The 25013-nt window shown below is 36.2% G+C and overlaps 1 protein-coding gene across 1 annotated transcript in view; it reads right to left on the bottom strand.

The window, feature by feature from the left end:
- Positions 1-23626, bottom strand: part of LOC107598622 (serine/Arginine-related protein 53-like) — a 114649-nt gene extending 91023 nt beyond the window's left edge. Inside the window, exons 1-2 of the mRNA XM_016290017.1 lie at positions 23607-23626; positions 22860-23000 (exon numbers count right to left, since the gene is read on the bottom strand). Of these exons, the coding sequence (XP_016145503.1) occupies positions 22860-23000; positions 23607-23626 (161 nt within the window). The remainder of the gene's footprint in view (positions 1-22859; positions 23001-23606) is intronic.
- Positions 23627-25013: the final 1387 nt, after the last annotated feature.

Genomic DNA, 25013 nt, shown 5'->3' with positions numbered 1-25013 from the left:
CACACACACACACACACACACACACAAACACACACACACACACACACACACACACACACACACACACACACACACACACACACACACAAACACTTCAGCATAAGTAGGTTGATAATAGGCAAAGGCTGGCCAGTGAGTCTTTAATCAGGTCAAAACCTCCCTTCTTTTAGAGCTCAAGTCCCTAAAAAGAGAGCGAGAGACACAGAGAGGGTGGGATAGAGAGCTTTAGAAATAACAGACCTGGGCTCTTAGCATAATCCCAGCACAGCAGAGATTCAAAATCCATTACAGACCAGGACAACTCTCCACCGGTCCATCACAGGAGACAAAAGGAGAGAAAGAAAGGCTTTGAGGGTTAGATGGCAACACAAGACTAGAGCTTTCTTCTGCTTCTCCTGTGTGGTCAGAGCTGCTCTCTCCTGGGCAGGTTTTGGACCAGACAAGTGTTCAGACGAGTGTTTAAAGGCATCAGATTATCATTTCCTCACCTTAATGTCATTGTAAAGCTATGCTTCATTTCACTTTCAGTCTACTGCACAACACAAAAGAAGAGATTCTGAAGAGCGTTGGTCCAAACAACACTGGGCTCCACTGACTGAGGCATTCATTTCTTCTTCTTGGAGCTTTTATGGGTTTTTTGGAAAAACAAGGTGAGGTGAGTTAATGGGACTGAATTTAAATTTTTGGCTGAACTGTTCATTTAAAAGAACAGTTTAACTAAAAATGAAAACTGACATAATTTATACACTTTTTGTGCCGTTCCAAACCAATATGACAAAAATCCATTCAATAACTTAATGAACAGCCTGAAATTTTCTACTCAGGCTCATTGGAAATATGTGCCAATACCAAACAAAACATGCAAAACTCACAAAACGCACCTAACTTACGAATCGCTGCAGTTGACTTTCATTCCTTTTCAAACAAGTTATGATTTACAGGGCCAGAGTTTCCACTAAAAAAGCCTACATTTTGCACAATATTATGTTATGACTTCAAAATAATTGTATTATGCTGCGAGATTTGAAAACTGATACCTTTGAATGTTTGCGTTATATATAGCGTCATATGTATATAGATACGTCATTGCACTCCGGTACGAGTCCTGTGAAACTACAAAACAGTTCAAACCTGCGTGTAAGGAAGTTAAAACTGCACGGTTGCATCAGCGAATGCATTTTTATCTCACTTTTACTTTCGTTAACACTATCAAGTTTTGTGAAATGTGCAGTAAGCTACGTAACATCAGTGTTGCAGAAACATCGCCTCAAGCACACATTTTCAATGAGCCTGGGTTGGAAATTTTAGTTGCCATTTCAAAACAACTGCACATTGCTCGCACACATTTAAACAGAAGAAGCAAGTCTTACTGACTGCTTTTATAATACTGGATGGCATTCCCTCAAATTATGTCCACTATGTTTCCTTTTCCGTGGCGGCTCAAAGAGCAATAGTTTGGCACTGAATATTAAATCCACTCTACTGATGAATTCAAAAGCAGACTTAAGACATTTATTTGGCGTTTGAGTATGTAATCATGGGTATGATTCAGGTTAGTTATTTTTAGTAAGGTCTTTTTAAGTAATCATGGGTAATTTTGAAAGTACTTCATGAATAAAGACAGAGTGTGCTTGGAGAATTTTTGCAGAGAGTAAAAACTAGGTGGCAAGTCTTACTGACTGCTTTTATAATACTGGATGGCATTCCCTCAAATTATGTCCACTATGTTTCCTTTTCCGTGGCGGCTCAAAGAGCAATAGTTTGGCACTGAATATTAAATCCACTCTACTGATGAATTCAAAAGCAGACTTAAGACATTTATTTGGCGTTTGAGTATGTAATCATGGGTATGATTCAGGTTAGTTATTTTTAGTAAGGTCTTTTTAAGTAATCATGGGTAATTTTGAAAGTACTTCATGAATAAAGACAGAGTGTGCTTGGAGAATTTTTGCAGAGAGTAAAAACTAGGCTAATACACCAGTGCCTTATTTCAGTGTTAAATGTGGAGCACTGATGTTAACTTTACATTCTGCCCTCAGGCTCCTGCTTAAGTTGCTTTTCCTTGCATCAGGGAGCCTGTTATATTATTAATATATATTAAAAGAACTTACCAATACCTACGTGAAAGTGCTAAACTGTTATTCTAACATACTAAATAATGAACTATACTAACAGTTTGGATCATGTCAGGATAGTACAAAGAAAGCCTGTTACGGCTTGTTCAGGGGCCTGTTCCGGTTTCAGTGGATGCACAGGTAAGTTTGAGTTTACTTTTAAAAAGAATGAGCTTACATGTTTTGTAGGGATGTAATAATTATCCACGAGCCGGTTGAAAATCGATTCAAATACGTGACGATTCAAATTGGTTGAGATGCTAAACAAATCATGATTCATTTAGGGGCAGGAGTTTATATGAATGCATGTCTGAGGGGAACTTACTGTCTTTAGAAAAGTTTAGATGGTATTTTTTATTTTCATCTTGCTTCTGTATAATGCATATTAAAGTTCATAAGTGCAGCGCTGCTTTGTTTACAGCGGAAACCAATGAAACGCTTTAAGCGCCACCTGCTGGCAGAGAGTGCATCTGCGTCTCATACAGCTCGTCTGCTGTTTCGGTTTCATGCAGATATTTTTTATGTATAGTTTCATGACAAAACTAAAGTCAAACCATTCTGATTTTGCTTCAAATTTCGCAATTATACAATCTAATTTAGATTAAAAACTGCTCATGTTGCATGTATGCAGCATCTTTGTTTGGATCATGATTAAAATGCAGTGGTTGCCTCTAATATTAAATGGAAAGAGCACAGACAAAGCCTTAGTTTGTTTATATGACGAGATTTATTTTATTTGTGTTACTTATTTATTGAATGATATGCGTGTTCATTCAAAGAAAGGTTTTCCTATGAATTAATTAGTAGAAAAGTCCATTTCTACTGTGCATTGTGCCTCTTGCTATGGAACACGCCGTGATTTTCCCTGCTTCGCATTCCTTTAGGCAATAAACCCAGTGATATCAGCGTTGGTTGCCATGGAACCAGAGGCCTGTTCTGCCCTCCTGAGGTGTTACGCATTTCGGGGGAAGGGTCCATAGATCCTCATATGGCTTGTTAACTGAGGGGTGTTACAGAGTATTTGTTAAATATAGCTAACAAAATATATAATGTGTGTTTGATTGGTCCAGACACTACAATAGTGTTATATTTCAGTTTCACAAAGAAACGTGCAGCATTTTGTCCAAGCAATAATAAAAGGACACATTTAACTTATAATTTGTCTTAAATCTCATTTTGTTAAAAAAAATCATGAATCGAATCGAATCGTGAGTTGAGTGAATCGCTACATCCCTGATGTTTTGTGAACTGATATAAATTATTATTTAAAACTTTTTTTGTGTGTGTGTGGATTTTTTCAATAAAATTGACTTAATCTACAGTGCGTGCATAATTATTAGGCACGTTAATATTCTGATCAAAAAGAGATTTAACTCAGACTAGTCTGAGCATTTCACTGTCCAATGGTCATGCCTTATAACTTTGCAAATTCTTGTATTGCATTAGTATTGCATCTTTCTCATGGGCATTTAATAATTTTTGACTTTTAGTGCGAGTTAAATCTCTTTTTTTTGCTCATTTTATCTGTAAAAGGATAACCTGCCTAATAATTACGCACAGGAGTTTTTCACTTCCAGCCTTCATGGACAATTATATATCACTTACAAATGCAAATTATAAATACAAAATTAATAGTAGTTATTAAGATTGATGTGGTTTGGAATTGGTAAACTGTGCTTGGAAAAACAAAATTTTATCAGAATATCAACGTGCCTCATAATTATGCACGCAGAGATATTTGCAAGTGAATATAGACTAAGCGGCTGGGTTTCTTCCTGCCTTGAAAATGTTTATTTATTTGTTGTATAATGATTTTCTTAATCTTCTGTAGAGAAGCGAATTGTTCCGACGCTCTCGTGAGAAGTGAATCAAGCGAACTCCATGTTGCATGGCTGTTTGCGGCACACGTCACACTTTCAGATGCATGTGCTGCAGAGTTAATCAAAAACTCAGTTGACAGGCAACATTTATAGTGAGTGTGGGTTGAATTTGTTTGGCTTTGTCAACTCCAAACCTACTCTGAAACTCTGATTTGTTCAACTAGCTTCATGTGACAGGACTGGGGTTAAGGGTATGTGGCTGTGTGAGAGATTGTTGGGTTTAGGGAACACAAAAAATCAATAAACATAACCCTACACCTCATGAATGTGGTCTATTAAAGCTCTGCACTATATTCCAAGTCTTGTGATAGCTGTATGTGAGGAACAGACTGACATTTATGTTATTATTGGGTGAAAATCTTTCCCTCTAAATTTTAAATTGTGGTTTACTTGGACACCGCCAATTTTGGCACAACAAATGATGCAGACAAAACACACTAGGAAGCAACAGGTTTGAATGTACGTATGCTTGATGTATGTAAGGATGTGCGAGAATAGCAGTGAAACTGCTGCTGCTGCTAGTCGACATTGGCAATACTAGTCGAATTTTAGTCATTTTAATGTTTCTTTTTGAAAAACAATACATTGTTTTGAAAAGTGGATATCAAAATCATTTCCTTTCACCTCAGACCTTGCACACATGCGTTTTTCATGTCACTCAGAGCACATAAATCTGTACACTAGATGAGGTCAAATAATCCATGCATACAAGTCGATATTCTATTGATTTGTGCTTATTGGTATAAGAGCAACATCTAATGAAATGTAAAAATAAATTTCCCAAATGACAACTATCATTGCAATTAAAATTGGAAAAAAAATTATTTTGATCATTTTACCATTAAACAGTAAGACGAAAATGTGTAGGTTTCCACTGACTAAAACCAGACTAAAATGCTCAGACATTAAGTCGACTAAAACTTGAGTAAATCTAAAACAGGACAAGTTGACTAAATATGATAAAAACTAAAAGTTACATTTGACACAGGACTAAGACTAAATTAAAAATACCTGACAAAATTAACACTAGAGCTGAGTTTGACACCCCTGCTTCAGTTAGTGAGAATAACGGTAACTTTTTTTTTTACAAAACAACAGAAATCATTGAGGGAAACTAGTAATTAGCTGTACAAAACAGCTCATTATGCTGCTTGAAATTGTAAACTGCTATTTTTTACTTTATTATTTTAATGTATTGTCTTAATTACAAACACACTGTTTTGCAGCGCATACATTTTTACTGTTTACTGCACTTTGATATTCTTCTTGTTATTTCCCTATAGCAGCTAATGAAAGAGAAGTCTCGCACATTCAAAGAAAACAGCTTCCTTGCGCATTAAAATAAGGTGGATAGTGTGACAACAAACCATGAAGGGCCACTGAGGAATGGAAGTCAAAACCAGTGTCAGAGTAAAGCCACACGTCGTATATATAAACATGTGGGAAACCCTTCAACCTTGACATCTGACAAACCTAGCTGGAAATCAACTAAATGAACTAAACTTTTTAAACTAAGCTTTCGTAATTTATTTAATTATATATTCTCAACGAAGAGAACTGATTTCCACATTTTTATTAAGAAACATCATCGGGAGAATATTAAATATCTACTGGGATTTGAACGCATTTAGAACGAAAACACATTTAATTTCTAAGCCACAATTTAAATAAAATAAAGACTTCAGACTGAAAGGAAGAATTGAATGTTCAGAAAAAGAAAGACCATCCACTTCCCTCTTTACATCTTCACCCAATTATGTTCAATTATATTTAAATAATCACAATGTAGTGATGATTATTTTTTTAAACATTGCTGTTTTTTCTTCTTCCGAAGATGCATGTCATGGCATTTCATTTTGTTGACGTATTTAAGTATGAAGCATAATATATCCATTTTAAATCAGAAAACACAGTCAACGGTCAGGAAAGAAAAAAATCACCATGTTTTTTAGGAATAAAATGTTGTATAAAATTAGGTGAAGGATGTATGAACAAACCACTCTGTACAAATCTTCAGAATATAGAAAGGAATAAAGCTATAAAGTTTGGTATGTGTGTAAGTTCTATTGAAATTGTGATTTCTGAGTCTTTAAAGATACGTACTGTCAATCTAAATTTGCAAATAGATAAAATGCAATAAAATAAACACCTAAAGGAGTATTTTGGTTGTTGTTGTTTTTTAACTAGTCTTAAAATAGCCCAAAAAATTACATGAGTGGCGCTAAACCGGATCGAGCAACCAAGCAATAAACATGCCGTTGAAGATAGCAAAATATTGTGCGGTGCCTGGTTGTGGAAGAACACAGTCGCTGCATAACCTTCCTTCAGAATCAAATATTAGGAGTGCGTGGTTGAACTTTATTTTTAATGAAGTTCCAGCTCATGTGAGTAAAACATTGAACGTTTGTTCGCTACATTTCACCGCGGATTCCTTTGTAAACAAGACACAGCTCGACGCTGGATTTGCAGAGACTGAGATTAAAAAGCAATGCTGTGCCATCTATATTGGATCCGACAGGAATGGCGCAGCACACTTATGTGAGTAAAAAATATTTGTAATGTGTGTCACTATGTTTGAGATCGCTTGATATGTCCTGATTATGTGTACGTGTCTAACCAAAGTCACAGAAGGCTCCGACTATGAAGTTAGTTTGTAGTTAGGTTACTATGCAAAACTGTTATTCAATCACAGCAGTGGGCGTCTACTTCCAAGTCTTCAATGCGGCACGGCCATAAATACAGAGCGTTTCTCGAGCCGGCCTCAAAACCAGGGGAGAAAATAGCCTGTTACTTATTGATTTTGATGTTTTTGAATGTAAAAACCACGCGGATATCATAAGTGGACCTCAGACAACAGTATAAAATAGTAAAAAATTGACCCCTTTAAATTGACTTTTTGTTATTGTGCTGTTTTAAGATATTTAAATTAATAATTGAATAGTTCCAATGGTTTTTGCTATGGCACCAAAACTGGCAGAGAGAACTGTGACACTACTAATCACAAAGTTGTAAGCAAAAATGGGTAGTTTATCTTACAGTAACTACCTAAACAATGCGGCTGGTGCCATGGTCTAGTGGTTAGTACATGTTCTCTGCCACATTGAGACATTCCACTCATTAAGCCATTCACTAGGGTATTCAGATGGCATTAAGACAGGGAGATGCCCTATTACTCAATTATCTCTGCTCTATTTCTGTAACTATACCAAAGTAGTGCATGAATACACGTCATGCATTAACCTAGTGATCTGTTTCTTCTCTCTCTCTCTCCAGCTGTCTGGAGGTTGACAGCACTGCTAGCTTCCTATTAGAACAATCAATATGACACCTTTCTTGTTTAGGCCTAAAACGGGATTTGCGCGCAGAGATTTGTATGTGTAAGGCCAGCTCTCAGTCATGGGCCTCTTTTAACCTTAACGAGATTAGAGCGATCATCCGTATGAGCTCCCAGCACTGTACAGACAGGATAAGTGCTCACAAAGCCGTCTTTGTCCGGACGCGAGCGCTGGCCACCCGCGGGTTATCAGAGCTGGACTCGCCATGCTTATTCATATCTGAGCCCACCTTTATGAATATCTCTCCCCTGTCTCTTGCTCGGAGGGACAGTGAGATCCTCAGGACTGAAAACAACCAATCTGGCCTGAAGCGCCGTGCTGCCATGTGGCGTCTGCTCTGTGAATACATGTGGAAGCTGAGAGCTGCTTCTCTGGAGATGCAAAGAGAGCTAGAGAAAAATATGGCCTACTGACTCAATGCGTGCTTGTGACTTTATTATTTCGTACATTAGAATGTTTTTCTGTTTCTTTTTTAATTAATGAATGTTTATTTTTCTGAGCATACAATAATTCATTTTCATACATTGTTACCATGATTTACAGAAAAAAATGTCATTATGTGTAACAATAGTTTATATACCCCAAAAAATCTTGTCAGGCATATTTAGAACCAGAATCATTAGAGGACATTAAAAGACTAATTAACAATCACAGTTCAGCCCCCAAAATACTAATGCATTGTGTTTATAACTATTTACCAATCTCTGCTATTATCCTTCAAACCGCTAGGTTTTACGCCCTTGTCAGCAAGATGTTTTTAATCATTTAAAATATGATAATATTTAGTATGATCACATTTTTTTCTGTCATATATGTTTTTATAAGTGCATGTCAGAATAAGAATAAGTTTATGTAATACGGTTTTTTTACATAAATATATGTTACAGTTAATGGCGATGGAACATTATTTAAACCCATATTTTGACAATTTTTAAATATTTTCACAAGAGTTATTTGAAACATTAAAGACGACACTTTACTTGCATTTATTATGCTTTTCATTTACTTTTGTAAATGTAATGTAATGCGGACACTAAAATGGGACATCATGTCTTTGACCCACATAGCAACAAAGAAAAATAATAAAAATGGACCACCACAGTTTCATAATGAGCCTATCTATTTTACACCGATTTGAACTATTTTAGATCTCTAACGTCGCACTGTTTATTTAGCAATGCATCTGTCAATCCAAATAAAATCTGCATTACACTATGGCTTGCTATGATTATCAAATCACAAAAGGCTGTGAATTAATTAAATAAGTAAGCATATACTCTGTCACGCTGAGTTTCAGAGTGAAGCGTAGCATTGTGTTCATGTACACATGTGCAGCTTGTGATCCATTGTTTTCAGCGTCTCAGAGCGCCATGGTTCACACTAAGTTCTGCAATGTTGAGCTCACATATGCATGTTAACCATATGCATTATAAACCATTAAGTAAAGACACAAACTTAAATGTCTCCCTAGAGGTTTCAGGCAAAAAAAAAAGCTTGAGGGTCTAATGCTTGCAACTGAACAAATTAATACCCAAGTATTGTAATTTTTCAACTGTAAAATAAAAAAATATCCATATAATTGTTAAATATTATTTTTTATTATTATTTTACAGTGCAGCTGTATCACAATAGTAATATTTCTGTCTTATTATTATTATTATTTCAATTGTTTGGCTCCTAAAAGCAACAGTGTGAATGCAATGTGAGACACTACAGCATCTAAAAAGAGCTTTTATTCCCCTTAAAATCCAGACTCAAGTCTTTTTTTTTTTAACTGTTCACTTCAGTTTGGTCACTGATAGAGATCTGAACGCTTAAGTTTGCTCTTAAAGTTCACCAGATTGCTTCTTTTAACATTAAAATGTACAACATTTTCTTATGAAGGACGATGAGGAGTCTCCTTAAGCAGTGGTTCTCAACCGGAGGGCCACAAGATGGATTAAAATTAATTTAAATAAGACTAATCAAGGTTTAAAATAAGCTAAATCAGCTAAAAATCAAGATGTAAGATGAAATCATATTTCTTAATTAAATGTGTTTCCTTTAACAACATTTTTTTTCCCTTAAGAACTAGGGTTTCTGTAATCTTGGACAAACTTTTTATTGTGTTGCCAGAAGTTTGAAATTGAGCAGCTTTGTTGCTATAGCAGAAGTATCATAATTCTCTTTAAATATTGTTTTTGACAATGGGGGCCTTGGAGTCAAAAAGTTTGCGAGGCAGTCTCACAGAATCCTGCGGGAAACACTGTAATCACACTGAATGAAAACATGAAAACACACCCAAAACACACAATCACGTTAAAAGCGTGCGCTGCTCTTTTACTTCAGCTCTAATAAGCTTTTCAAAGGCCTACACTGGGCAGTTCGGTGAACATAGCAAACGGACTGATGTGGACGTCATAACAATCTCTTGTCCATAATTCATCAACGTGATTCATTTGGGTCTGAATGGTAAACATGGCACCCATACACTTCCCTGCCCGTGTGTACGGCCGCAAATTATGCAGCTTTCAAACACTTGTGCGTTTTCAAAGCTCTTACGCGGTGAGTGATGTCAACGATCTGTCTATCTGTACAGAAACGTACACTCACAGCACAGGGAAGGTACTCGAGAACCAGCCACGTGTGCATGCCAGCGTTTACAGAGCGCGTGATTAAACAGCACAAGGTCAATAAAAACTATAACATAAAAGACAGATCTCAATATCTCAATCAAACAGCACACGATAAGAGCAAGGAAAGTCGAAATGAGGCGCTATCGTAGGAAAATCTGACAGACGAGAATGACTGTCACATTACTGCTCAATAATAACGTTAAAAGAAAAGAGCTATTTCCCCCTATTTTATCAGCTGAGGATATACATTGATTCTGGACTGATCTGGATCATGTTTCACACTTACTCATTAAGAGTGTGTATTGATGAAGTGCTTGTCATAATACTGGAATAACTTCAGTCAAATTAAATCCATCAGACCTTTAATGACACACAGTCATCGTGGATAATAATCGGCGTTTGTGACACGTGGCTCTGTGTTTGGATCAGATGTGAGCAATGCGATGGTTTGTCAGCTCTTCAGAAGCTCACCGCTCATCATCACTGCCATTAGACAGCAAAAAGGGAAATTTGACAATGTGATATTTTGTTATTACAAAATTAGTGGGAGACTGATATCTATATTTTTGAAGGCTGATGCTGATATCTTATGGGGCTGTGCAAAAAAAAAAATCTGTTTTTTAAAATGTGGTCGAGTCGATATCGATTCTCAAAAGCCACAAATCGATCTTTTTCCGTATTTATTTCCGCAAACATTTAACGCAAGAATTTAACGTGAATCTTATCATTAGTCTTCTCCGCTAGATGTCACTCTCTGATTTACCTTGCGTAACGCTACAACGTTCTTCATACCAACCCGTCAAAGTAAAAGTTTGGTTTAACATGAAGAAATTGTGACAGAAATTCATTACTATTGTACAGTAGAATTTTTAGATATATCAATAGCATTTGTATTAAATATATAGCCATTGAATTGAATCAAAAATTGAGAATCAAATTAAATCGGGACATCTGAATCTATGCCCAGCCCTGATATCTTATAGAGACGGGTGGCCGATATAAAGCGGATACATGATATCACACTATTTAAAGATAGTAAAAACACAGCCAAACATTTGCTGAAATACATTTTTTTGTTATGTAATATTTACTAAATTAGAAACAAATAACTTGGAAATTAATTACATGAAAAAATTTACTTCATAAGAATTAATCTGGAAAATACACATTTATTCTTTAGATGGCAACTTTTTGATTCTGTAATCCTATTAGAGTAATGTAAGTAATCTGGTAAATCTGTGTTCACTGGGAATTTTTTTACATTTAAAAAAAAAAAACAGACCATTGCGCACAATGCACACTCATTTTTATGCAGTATACAAATGCACACCTCACATTGAAATTTTGCCAAAGTTTTCAAGGTTTGTGAAATCGAATGTTGATTAGATATTAATTTGCTGAATGCTGACAGTACACTCTTAAAAATAAAGGTGCTTCAAAAGGTTCTTCAAGCGATGCCATAGAAGAACCATTTTTGGTTCCACAAAGAAGCATTCAGTCAAAGGTTCTTTAAAGAACCATCGCTTTCTTATCTTTTTATAATCTGAAGAACCTTATTTCGCCACAAAGAACCTTTTGTGAAACAGAAAGGTTCTTCAGATGTTAAAGGTTCTTTATGGAACCATTTAGACAAAAGGGTTCTTCTGTGGCATCGTGAAGCACCTTTATTTTTAAGAGTGTAGTTGGGAAAGTATTATAAGCATCTGTCTTATAGAAAAGCAAACGCTACTTTTCCATACCATTTGATTTCTTTGGTTAACAATTCTGTGTAATCATTTATTAGACAGAACTTTGAAATAAGTAAACTAATGAAGATGGAGAACGGGAGCTCCGATGCTCAGGAACTGGCAATTCTCAGTGCTGTCAAAATAAAAGGCCCACTTCCAAAAAATCAGCCAAACAGAAAAACCCAACGGTCGATTTAAAAAAATACATATAAAAATATCGGACATATCGGCGAAATGACTTACTGTGGTAGCAGACAGCGAAAAAGCTTAACGTGAATCCTCATATTCCTTTAAAATGCACTATTTTAGTGTAGGTCTACCCAGGGACGTGGGAAGTAGGGGTGCTGAGGGGGCTGCAGCACCCCCTGTTTTCACATGGTTGCAAATGCAATGCCAAGTTTATTCATTTAAATGTATTCAGTTTTAGCATTTAATAATTTATTTGTAATGATCTCTGAAATGTAAATTGTAAGTGGGCTATAATAAACCCATGTTTATCTTTATAAACATGATTAATTTTACTTGTGATGTTTTATATATATATGGGAGGATTAGCCTAATCCTCATGAACACATGACGCTGGCGCGTGGTATCAGACATGAACTATACAGAATGCGAACAAGATTAACTTTAATACAAGGACATATTTTTTAAAATGCCCATCCCAGCAAAAACTTTCCAAAATCGGCATCCAACACCAACACCAGCCCCAGCACAAGCACCAACGTAAGTGAACCAGCTCCAGCACGGAGACAAGTAAGCCTAGCGGACCCAGCCCAACCACCGCGATTGATCAGCTACTATCAATAATTTCAAAAATGTGATATGCAGTCAAATTTCCCAGTGTGTATGCCACTTAAACGAGTGTTCATATCGACGCACTTGTAGTGCTTTGTGGAGTTGTCAAATGAGGTGACCCCCCGCCCCCTTTCACCCAACACGGACACACACAGCACCCCCAATCGAAAACATCTTCCCGCGCCCTGGGTCTACCTGACAAGCCATGCATTTTCCTGTAGTTAAAACAGTAGCATTGTGCTAGCAACACCAAGGCCATGGGTTTAATTAATGGGTTTAGTAATAATGGTTCTTATTGTTAACAATGTTAATCAATTAATTAATAAAAAATTAATAAATTAATATTTTGTGGAAACTTTTAGGGTTCTTTGATGAATAGACAGTTCAAAAGAACAGCGTTTATTTGAAACATAAACTTTTGTAACATTATACATGTTTGTTGTTTTATTTTGATCAATTTAATGCATATTTGCTGAATACAATTATTAATTTCTATTAAACCATACACCCCAAACTTTTCAGTGGTCGTGGTCATCATGGTTTCTGCATAAATATTGTGCAGCACAACTGTTTTCAACATTAATAATAATCAGAAATGTTTCTTGAGCAGCAAATCAGCATATTATACTGATTTCTGAAGATCATGTGACACTGAAGACTGCAGTAATGATGCTGAAAATACAGCTGCGCATCACAGAAATACATTACAGTTTAACACATATTCACATAGAAAACTGCTATTTTAAACTGTAATAATATTTCACAATTTTACTGTATTTTTGAACACATAAATGCAGCCTTGGTGAGCAGAAGAGACTTTTAATAATCACAATGTCACCAAATTTTTGACAAGTACTGTACTAAAAAACTAATAAAAATTACAAAAAAACAACTAAATTCAAAATATGAACAAAAACTATAACAGTATCGCAATGATACTAAAATAACACTGATCTGAAGTCTTATCCTGCTGTCTTTTGCAAAAGTTCAGCACGAGAGAGGACAGTGATTAAAAACACCACACGCTGCCTCTAACCGGGGAAGTGGATGTGTTGACAAGCACATTTCCATAATGCTCCTAAATCCAGAAAGAGGTCTGTCACGTGGGGATCTCATAAGCAGCTGTTCCGGTTCTAATCAGTCCCCGCTCTGTCTGTCTGAACCATAAAACGGCGCAGCCACGGACGCAAACACATTACAGGCCCATCATGCGCAGCTCGACGTGCACGCGGTCCCGCGAAGCAGCAGTAAAAGTGGGCCGGAGCGACACTCTACTTATTAGATATGAGTTTGTTGTGGATGGCGACTGCACAGCTCAGCACGAGCAGATCACTTTAATTGGATTGTGGGATTTCATTTGGTTTTGCCGGAGCGCCGTCATCACGCTCCAGGGCCGGATCTCTGTGTGTGCGAGTGACTGTGATTGTGGTTATGATTAAACTAAACTAATAAACCCCCACAAGGCAGTAAAACAAGAATTGTGAACATAATCAGAAAATGCTTAACATGTTAAAAGCTTGGAAAGCTTTGACGCCGTCTACCCGTCCTCCCAGCGACATGTGTGTGCGCTTTAACTAGCTCCTAATGCTTAACCAGATTACAGAGGCCAGTAAGTGGATTGTTCCAGCTTCCCTTCACTCACATGGGGTGTTTCCATTGTGATTAGCGGTGGCCAGAGCAGTGCTTACACACACACACACACACACACACACACACACACACTCGCAGAGCTAGGGGGGCTGATGTCCATCCACATATCAAACACACTAAACAGCATTTTAAGATTTTGTAAATGCAACAACCAAAACTCAGATGCAAGGTCTGTTTTTAAAAAGTTAGCAGCATTTTTATTTTTGGAAAAGATTTGAAAAAGTCAGTATCATGAATACGGATGCTTGTTTCTGCCACAGAATTAAAAATAAAAAAGGTAATTGCAACCTTTAATCTTAAAATTCACACATTTTTCTTGCTATGGTGAGCTTTGTCTTACAATTCAGACTTTTTTCTCAGAACTGCAAGTTTATATCTCACAATTCTGAGTTTACATCTCGCAAATCCATTTTTTTGTTTGTATGATTGCTTACACCACAGAACAAAGAATAAAAAAGGTAATTGTGAGTTTATCTCACAATTGTCTTTTTTCTCAATTGTGAGTTGATATCTCACAATTCCTGCTTTTCTTCTCAAAATTGCAAGTTTATATTTCACAATTGCAACTGCGAGTTAACATCTCGCAATTCTGCAAGGCCACAGACAGCCAAATTACTTGCAATTAGGGCTGAAACAATTAGCCAACACTATCAACAATGTCGACAAAAAATATTTGTGTTGCTAAATAGTGATTTGATCTCATATGACCTAATGTAAGGCCCTGCAATAACACTGTTTGACCAGTGTGGCGCTGTAGCACAAGACTGCAATTCAGCTCTCCTGCATGCTATCCAATAGAAGACAAATGAAGTGAACCAGTGGGACAGTATTAAAAAACTACAAAAACAAATGCTGTCATGTGTAAAGGCCCCGATATACTGACGGCAAAGTTTTTTCGTTCTTCTCTTAGGGGCAAAAAGAAGTTTGATATGAGCAAGCAGCGCTTTACTGAACATCCCGATGCTGCTGAGAGCAACGTTTAGATGAAAAATGATGGCGGTGAGAAAACAGCAGTTAAGAAAGCATCCGATCATAGCGATGTGGATAAGTTTGCACCAGCTCTGCGATCAGCACTGCAGGAAAGTCACATCACGATTATTATATAACACTTTATGCAATAGACTGCTTTGAAAAAAACAGTGGCGTTTTCAGTTAATCACAACTTGACTTTCTGCTATAAAGCATCAATATGTGTATATGAATATATAGAATATGTATAACTCACTATTTTAACTAATTGCAAAAGCTGAATAATCGATCAAAGCCTACTGATTAATCATTGAAATAGTCGATTAATTGTTCTAATAATCGTTAGATTAACCGATTATCAAAATAATCGTTCATTGCAGCCCTTCTTAAAATATTCAAGAAATGGCTAAAAACTCATTTTCATGAGCACTAAACAGTAGCCTGCCGATGTTAACCAAAAATTTATTTCTACATTGTAAAAAAAAACTGTTAAATTTACAATAAAAATTGAAATTCATCGTTAACTAAATTATAGAAAATTACATGCTAATGTACATTAATAATACCAAAAATAAAAAGAAACAAAGCTTATTTAAAATGTATATAAAAAGTATATAAAAGATAATCATATTGCACACAGGGAATTCTGGGAATGTTCTTTTACTTTTTTTTTCTTCATTCTGCAGCATTTTTGCAGTCTTTTCCCGTAAATTAATTACAAACACTTTTTACAGAGTTATTTTCTAAAACTTTTTGCATATTTATTTTATTTTTATATCATTTTTACAAAGACATCCCCCTAAGCTCACGTCTGGGAACAAAATATCCTCAAATAAATCAAAATATGATTAAATAGGTGCACACACACACACCCACACCTAACAATAACTGCTTTTGCCTTAAAAGGCAACAAGATCACTTTACAATGTCTCGTCTTTTTCAATAAATTGTGCATGGAAACACATTGTGCTGGGTGTGGAGAAGCCTGCTGTCATCCTAGAGGTCTGATCAATCTTTCATGAAAACAACACCACACGTGGGTCTGTAAATGCCCGGCCACGCTGCTTCCCCTTTGATCCGCGCACACACACACACACACACACACACACACACACACACACACACAAACGATCTGCAGAGCGGATGCAAATCACTCATGGAGCTCTTCAAATGTGTCTGTGTGTCAGAGTGCATACAAACCACAACATGCTAAAAAACCCAGGAACAAAAAAAAGAGGAGGCTATTTGAGGAGAAAGGCCAACCGGAAGCAGCAGGGAAGAGCTTTTCATGAGTGTCTAAACCGTAAGAGTGATTGACGGGTGTGTGATTCACATACACACATGCCTCTGATGATCTCTGATTTCATTTCGGTACATTTCTATACTTGTTTTGTTTTTGTTTTTTTAGCTATTTCAAACTGCTCCATGGTCATATCTGTTGCTGTGTGCTGACATTCATAACAAAAGGACTCTGATTTGTCAAAGCAAAGATGTAAACCAAAGCTATTCAATTCTGTCCTGCAGAGTTCATCACACTCTAATCCATCATGAAGCAGTTCACTGAGATCTTCACACTCACTGGAACATTACAGACAATTGTGTGTGATTACGAATGTAATTTTTTTTGACTAATTGACATGATATCTACCAAACAAAATATCCAAACTTAAAATTATCCAAACAAGGAAAATGTGATATTTTGACATGAAAACTACTTTCAGAACTCAAAACATCCTCTCCAGTCCAAATACGGTTTCCTCTCTGCAAAAACAACTAGTTGGGCATTATTGTGAAGTCAGAATGATGCACTCATCAGTGCATCTACACATAAACCCAGTGTGGTGAGCTGATAAACAGAGCGTGGTTGAGGTACTGAAGGAGCTAATATTGTTAGTGCATTTTGCTTTTAACTAACAGAAAGATTAAGATCCCCAGACACTGCTGTGATCCTGGATGTGGAAAGAGTTTCATAGTTTATAGTAAAAAAAAAAACAGTTTAATGCACAGGTAGTTCCAAGTCAGTTTAATCTGATTATATATACAGTATATATATATATACACTAGCAATATCACATGAGTAGCAGTGTGATATGGCTGTATATCGGCACGGCTGTGATTTGGCCATAGGTAATAACAGTGTGCCGATATACAGCCATATCTCACAGCTACTCGTGTGATATTTTGTTTATCAGTTCGTCAGCTCGAGTGTGTAAATACATACGAAAAGCAACAACAGAGTGTCTTTAAAAACTCTTTTGTGCAGAACTACTTCCTTCGGCCACGAATTCAAATCGCAGTTTGACAGGTTAACAGCTGAGCTCAAGATCTGTTATTAATTCGAAAATGTCACTTTAGATCTTTAGTAACGAAGGAACGTTGAGTTGCTTCATTAAAAGCTTATTGTATTACTGCATTGAAAGCTCAATGTATTATAGAGTATGATGAGAGAGAGATGGACTGAGCGAGTGTGATTACCTGCATCTGACACAGCGTTCATTCTTCAGATCAATCTCATATTCCCAATAAAACATTAGTTTGAATGTCCGCTGAGGAAAGCGATATCTTTGTCGTACTATCTTTCATCTGTTAAGGGTGATTCCCGATGACAGCGCTTATCACTGCATTTGTTAAGTGTGTCTTACAAGCTGTTATTAAAAGTAAAAATAATTTACGGTGCAGTCTCTCGTCGCCTTCTAATGGCAGAATAATGTAACTAAAATCACCATCACGAACACACACAGCATTTCCCAATACTAAATACTATTATTAAATACTACTATTATTTATATAAAATATTATTTATTGAATAATAATATGTAATAAGCAACAACAACAGCCGCCATAAAAGTTGCTAGACAATTCAGTCAAAAGTACAAAGGCAGTGCTCTGATATACAGCATAAAAGTTACATAAAATATAACGTTATGAGACTTTGCCCTCAGCCAAAACTATTTGCTCTGGAACAAATAATAGATTAATGAGACAAAGACTGCCCGTTAGAATTACCCAAAACGCATTATATCTCCTGTTTAACCACTATAGAGACATCAGAGCCAGCGGCAAATTCCAGAAGATCTGGCCGAGGTGAGGCTGCTCTCGGTGGGTTCATGAGCGCTGAACTGCCGCTGACACGGAGCTCACATCTTCCAAAACATCAAAGCAAATGTTCAAATAATAATCTTTATTAGCAAACTGCATATTTGAAGAATGCAGTTATGAAGTATGAACTATTCACCTAAAAACTCTTAAAACTATGAGAAAGAACTGTTGAGAAGGGAAGAACTGTTGTGTGTGTATATATATATATAGATATAGTAGGGCTGTCAATCGATTAACATTTTTAATCTAATTCAACACATCCTTTTTCTGTGATTAATCGCAATTAATCGCACACGTCATGAAATTAAGCATAGACCATTTATCTTTTTTCAAATGTTTATTTTGTCATCATTTGCTATATCCAGCAAAGTAAACCAAACGATTGAAGGGTGATTCTCAAAAATCTATATTTTCTGCAATATTTTTTTTCAAGATAAATTTAGATGTCTTTCCAAAAAAGGACATATAGAAACTCCAAAAGGAAACCAAAGAACCAAATGATATAAGGAGCCCATATAAGCACATATGAACGAAAAGAAAATCAGAATTTTATAGTATGTTTACAGTGCAACAGCAAAGATCTTTTTTTATATTTTAGAGAAGCCAAGTTGCGATACCAAAAAGGACCACATGGAGATGCCAAAAAAAACCTAAACCAATCGCCCGCTGACTGCATATATCTACTACAGTACACACGGATCCATTCAGAATAACTAAACACAGCAACATAAACATGACAAATCAAAACATTATCGTGAATGTGTGTGGAAATAACGTGAATGTACAGAAATTTCTGTGCCTGTGCATAAATACAATGTGTGATCAGTGAGTCATTAATATAACAGACTCATGCATGCTTACTGTACGTACTCTTACTGTGCTTACTGTATGCCACCGCAACCGTCTTTACCTTGATTGCAGACTTCATCCATCAAAACTTTACTAGCGAGACTGGTTATCCAGTCAAGAAACCGTAGTTTGCGTCTCATCTGGCCATACAGCGGTGGGATGTGTTGACAATCCGTTCAGTCTGCGACATGTGAGGGCTCGCTCTCTTCAGAGACAATCCCAGAATATGACAGAGCTCGTGTTTTAAAGCGAAACACCCTGGAATTAATAATTTACTTAAAACGCAACGCAAGTCTCTGTTCTCTCTGCAATCTCTGATGTAATCAGCCTGGTTTCCTTTATATTAGCGCTGTTTTGGACAGATTGTTTGAACGCATTCGCTTACTGGATCATTGGACTGAAAACTTTCCCGGAGTTTAGCGGCTTAAAATGATCTAATCGCAAACAGAGAAGCAAAAAATATTATATTTATAAAATATAAATTGTGCTTCAGTAATTTTGCGTTAATTGTGTTAAATTATTAATTATTAATTACGCGTTAATGATGACAGCCCTAATATATAGTATTGAGTTCGGCACCTTTGGTCTTCGATGAGCTCAAATGAGTGCATGTTAACTCTCTAACTTCACTGCTTACCGGTTTCCACCTGCGTCAAGTTGCATATGCTTGCATATACAGAACACAGACTGCTTCAACACCATCCTATCACTGTTTCAAATCTCTGTTTCCTCCAGATGTCATGAAATAAACCAACTTTGACATTAGTCATAAGTAGAGGCGGTTGTGATGGTGTACAGGGAAGTGTGTAAGTGAACAAACACATCAGTGTGAATGGAGTTACTGGAGACTGAAGCTCAGATTAAGGCAGCGGCTCCCAAGGGTCTAAAGTGTTTAAGATAACGGCCCCTGTGTTTGCTCATTTGTGTTTGTCCCTCCATTATGTTAATGTCATCCCAGCCACATCCCCTAATTACACCCACAATTACATCTATTGACTCCCTTAGGACACATAAGCTGCAGAGAAACTAAATACACAACACACAGAAAGAACAGCAGCCCAGTGTCTGGGGACCCAGCTGTGTGTTTACTGTTTACACTCATTCATCTCAAGCTCTTTGTTAGATTTGGAAACACTTTTATATAATTCAATTAAAATGAAACATCCAGTAGTTTCGCCAGATCACCTGAGCAATCGAGCAGCAAGCAGCTCTGCAACTTACAGTCAGTCATACAGGTTTGGATATCGTGAGAGTGAGTGAATGATGACAGGACCTTCACTAGTGGGAAAGCTGTCCCCAGTTCCCAAATATTTTCCAAAGAGGTTGTGTGCTGAGAAGAGCACTCGTTTTCTCTGAGGCCGGCTTTATTGTTAACAGACAGGGCCATTCCCACTGAACTCGCTTTTCCATTCCAATGCACAAGTTTTCCATTGTTTTTCTATGCAAAGATGTACTAGACGGATGTGTATGATCGTTGTGCTCGTGTCTCATATCTTTTGTACGAGTGTATATATACATGCTTTATAGCCTTTTTTTTTTGCACACATTGTTAAATGTTTTCAAAGGAAACACACACACACACACACACACACACACACAAGATGTATAAGCTTGTTGTGAATATAGCCTGATAAACTTGTTCAGAAATGGTGACAAACATGTTTGTTTAACGTCTTTTTCATTAAACTATTTAAATTAATGAATATTATGTTTTTATGAGCTCAAATATTCGAATGCAGTATTTTTGAAAAATGCCCATCCCTCGTATATGTATTGATGAAATAAGATACTCAACAAAAACACATATGCAAACTTGTATAAAAGTACAAATATGTATACAAATGTACAAAATATATATAGTTTGTGCGTGTGTTTTTGTTTAGTATTGTATTTCATACATCATATTTGTATGGCTCATATATGCAAGTCATTGCAATTAAGTATTACGAGAGAGACAAATAAACCTTCCTCAAAAGCCTGTTGTGTCATATTTGACATTTACTTTTTAACAAATAAATGAAACATTTTTTAACATTAAAAGAATTATAAATGCATAATCAGCTGCCTCAGCCCAGTACATGTTCATCTTGAATTATTACTAACAATATAAAAGTTATTCTTACTCTCACATTATAAAAATCATGAAAGATTTCACAGCAAAAACACTTTACTTGATAAATTATGAACGATCAATCACAGGGCAGAAGGCATGAAGCAGATTGTGTATAACAGGATTATCAGCAAAGTTTTGCTTATGTTGATCATTTAAAGGCCCTAGAAATGTGTGTATCAAATATATTACTGTAGGCTAATATATTCATAAATAGACATTATAATTATGGTTTAACACAATATTACAACAAATGTTTACTGTAAGTTATGAGAGAATATAATGTTTTAAAAAATGTTGTAGCATGCATTGTTTTCAATCAGTTTATACTCCAAACAATCCAAACATTAAAATCACAAATAAAAGTCAAGTCAAAAAAATCAAGAATTTGTATTATTTGTGTCCTAATAAGATTTTCGTGTGTCTTTTTATGTTTATGCCCTTTTTAGGCTTAAGGACCAATTCTCACTATTAACTACCTCAATAAACTCCTAATGTGCTGCTCATTCATAGCTAGTAAGGTAGTTGGTAAGTTTAGGTATGTGGTGGATTAAATGACGAAAATACGGTCATGCAGAACAAGACATTAATATGTGCTTTATAAGTGCTAATAAACAGCCAATATGCTAGTAATATGCATGCTAATAAGCAACTAGCTAATATTAGTCCTTAAAAGAAAGTGTTACCATATTGCTATCTATTCATTTTCATTTTATTTAGTTTTGCAATAAGCAGCAAATTAGGAGTTTAGTGAGACAAAAGTCATAGTTAATAGTTAACAGTGAGTATTGGTCCTCAAACTAAAGTGTGACCTTAATTATTATTCAGAACGCACATTTGTAAAGAAAATATATGTATAGGAATATTTCAGCAGGTTGACAGTGACAGCCCTAAAATGCAGTAGTAATAAAAATGTGTTCTCATGATGTGCAACTGTCTGTATGTAGATTAAATTAACACTGTAATTAAGTAGAATGTGGAAATAGTTGTGCAAGCAGTCCATTTCTCTCCAGAACTCGTTTATGGACATGTGACCATGTTCTCATTAGTGGGTTACTTCACAGCCAATAAACGCTCATGACCAGCAGCTTCACAGGCATCATGAGGGAAGCGGCCCCACAAATTATTACACCTAATTATGAATGTCACGTGTAATAATTACTGCCGTCACTTAGTCAGATGTATACCTTCATTTGGAAACATTTCTAGACCCGTCCAAACACCAGAATGTCAGAGTTCTGTAAAGATCAACAACATCTTGAACAGATTCTGCATGATTACTGGTGTTTCTGTGTTGTACGCTAGTTTACCCAGTGAGCTCAGTCTTGCTGACTGTTGTCATTGGAGAACGCTTTGTCTCTCTAGAGTCGAGGCGGGGTTTGAGAGGAGAAAATAGAGGAGCGGGGATGGAAATGCAGTTAGCTCTTGCTCACGCATATTACACTGGGGCATAAATCAAGACGGGGAGAGAGAGGCAAACACATTAGACGCCCAGCGGGACGGTGTATACACTGAGTTTGAAGGGAAGATATCAGGCTGGATGGATGAGGCCTACCACACGATTGAGCTAAACTCTCCAAACTATAAGATTTCCTACACAGACATGAGACAGGTATATTGATGGGTCAGTACAGTTTGGGAGCATGTTTCTGTGTGTGCGTGTGCTAGAAAAAAGAAAACTAGAAATTCAGGTGGCACAAAAGAAAGTATTACCTTTGTTTTTCCTTATCTTTGGCTTTGTCCGTCTCTTTGTCTTTAGTTCTGTCCCGTGTCCGGTCTCTGTCTCGGGTTCGGCGCTGACCACGATCTCGATCTCTGTTGCCACTGTGAGACCTTCGGTGACGGGAGCGAGACCTTCAAGAAACACACAATACCCGAAATACATATAAACTGGAAAAGCAAAATTAGCCTTAAGTAGTGGTTAGCCCAGCAGTTAAACATCCGGGTTGGGCTGACCAGCCAAAAGAAAGATTATTATTCAAACTCCAAAATTAGTGCAATTAATGAAACGGCACGATTTAATAAAGATCAGGGTGACTGAACCTCTAAATCTGCATGGACTTTGCATGAAAGTTGCAGAAACAAATTCTAAAGGCAATTTGGCAAGAAGTCATCAGTTGGGTAAACTTCTATAGTGTTGAATGGAAACTACAACAAATATATTTTTTGGGGTCTACTAGCAAAAGATAAAACCATGATAGCATTTCTATGACTTTACAAAAGAGAAAAACAAATATTGAGAGTTTGATACATTGGTCAGAAAAGAGAAATATGTCAAATCTGCCATTGTGCTAGAAACACTCACACAGAAGCGTTAACTATATACTGTAATTTAATGCCAAGGTAATATAGCACAAAGTATAGTGTTATAAATGTACAAATTTAACCTGCGTTGTGGAGATCAAATGTACCCACAAGGACAGTAAAACCTGAATTCGGCTATGCATTATGGGGACTCACATCAGACAGACGCCTTTCATGGTAGGGCTGCTCGATTATGGCAAAAATCATAATGGCCATTATTTTAGTCAATATTGTAATCACAATTACTTAACACGATTATGAGTGGGCCATATGACCAAAACTAAGATAGTGATATATATCAAATATATATTCTCTGTAAATAAGGTTGCTATTTACATTGTAGATACTAGCGAAATTTCACAATTTTCAATACCGATTTTGATAGCAGAATACCAGGGTAACTCATATAAGTAAAAATATATATACAGGTATATAAATAAAAAAAACTCTTATAAGTTAATATTGAAAATGTAAAAAAATTAATTGAATATAAAACAGCATAGCCTCTCTGTAAGAATTAAACTTGCTGAGCTTCAGTCAAGAGCAGTGAGTGATTTTCTCTTTGTCTTTTGTTGCTTGTTTAATATTAAGTACACAGTCGGCAGCCGGTATATTAGCCTGCTGTCACTTTAAGAGCTGCACAGATCCAATATACTGTTACATTTTACCCCAGTTTATACAGATTTAAAAAGATTTTTGGGGTGAAAACAAAATTCCATTATTGAGTGAGTGTTCAAAACTGTCATCTTTCCCTCCTGTGATTCACTCAAGTCAATTATTTTGAGTGGAAATTTCGGGTTTATGTAATCTGTCCTTGTGTGTCTAGGTCATGTCTGTAAGTAAAGAAGGTCTGGCTATGTTTTGAAGAACACTGGAAACCACTGACTTCCACTGTATGAACATAAAACACTGAGACATTTCTATCTGCTTTTGTGTTTACAGAATAAAGTAAGTCATACAGGTGTTCTTTTTCACACTCTCACTAGTTTTTCTTTTCATTTGTCCATTAAAACAATCCATGCCAAATCAGGAGCCATATCAAAATACACAAGTCATATGACCACAAAATAACACGATCATGTGACCCTAAAATCATGTCAACATGGCACATAATCTGCAATAATATAAACCTACACTAATGCACCTTTAACGCTCTATAGCATAAAAACTATGATCTCCAACATTAACGATGACAAATATGTCAACAACTGAAATATATGTAAACGAAAATGTATTTGGATTTTTGTTAATGATTAAAACACATGAAATTAAAAAAAACACTTTCCCAGCTAGCATTGCATGTATCCTAATAAATACACAAAATGTAATGTTTTTGCATAACTTGACAAAACTGCAGCTTGATTTGAAACCGTGTTAATTTTGACAGCAAATTTTGATTTAGCTTTAGTCATAGTCTTTTGATGAAAATGCCATTTAGTTTTAGTCATATTGTAGTCATCTGAATCGTTTTAGTTTTAGTCTAGTTTTAGTTAAATATCATAAGATTTTAGTCAACTAAAATCGACAGTAGATTCAGTGGGCTAAAATCGAATGGGTTTAGTT

The sequence above is a fragment of the Sinocyclocheilus grahami genome, unplaced genomic scaffold (genome assembly GCF_001515645.1).
Source record: "Sinocyclocheilus grahami isolate Dianchi unplaced genomic scaffold, SAMN03320097.WGS_v1.1 scaffold253.1, whole genome shotgun sequence".
Taxonomy (NCBI): Eukaryota; Metazoa; Chordata; class Actinopteri; order Cypriniformes; family Cyprinidae; genus Sinocyclocheilus; species Sinocyclocheilus grahami.
This window is presented reverse-complemented; position numbering and strand designations above follow the sequence as displayed.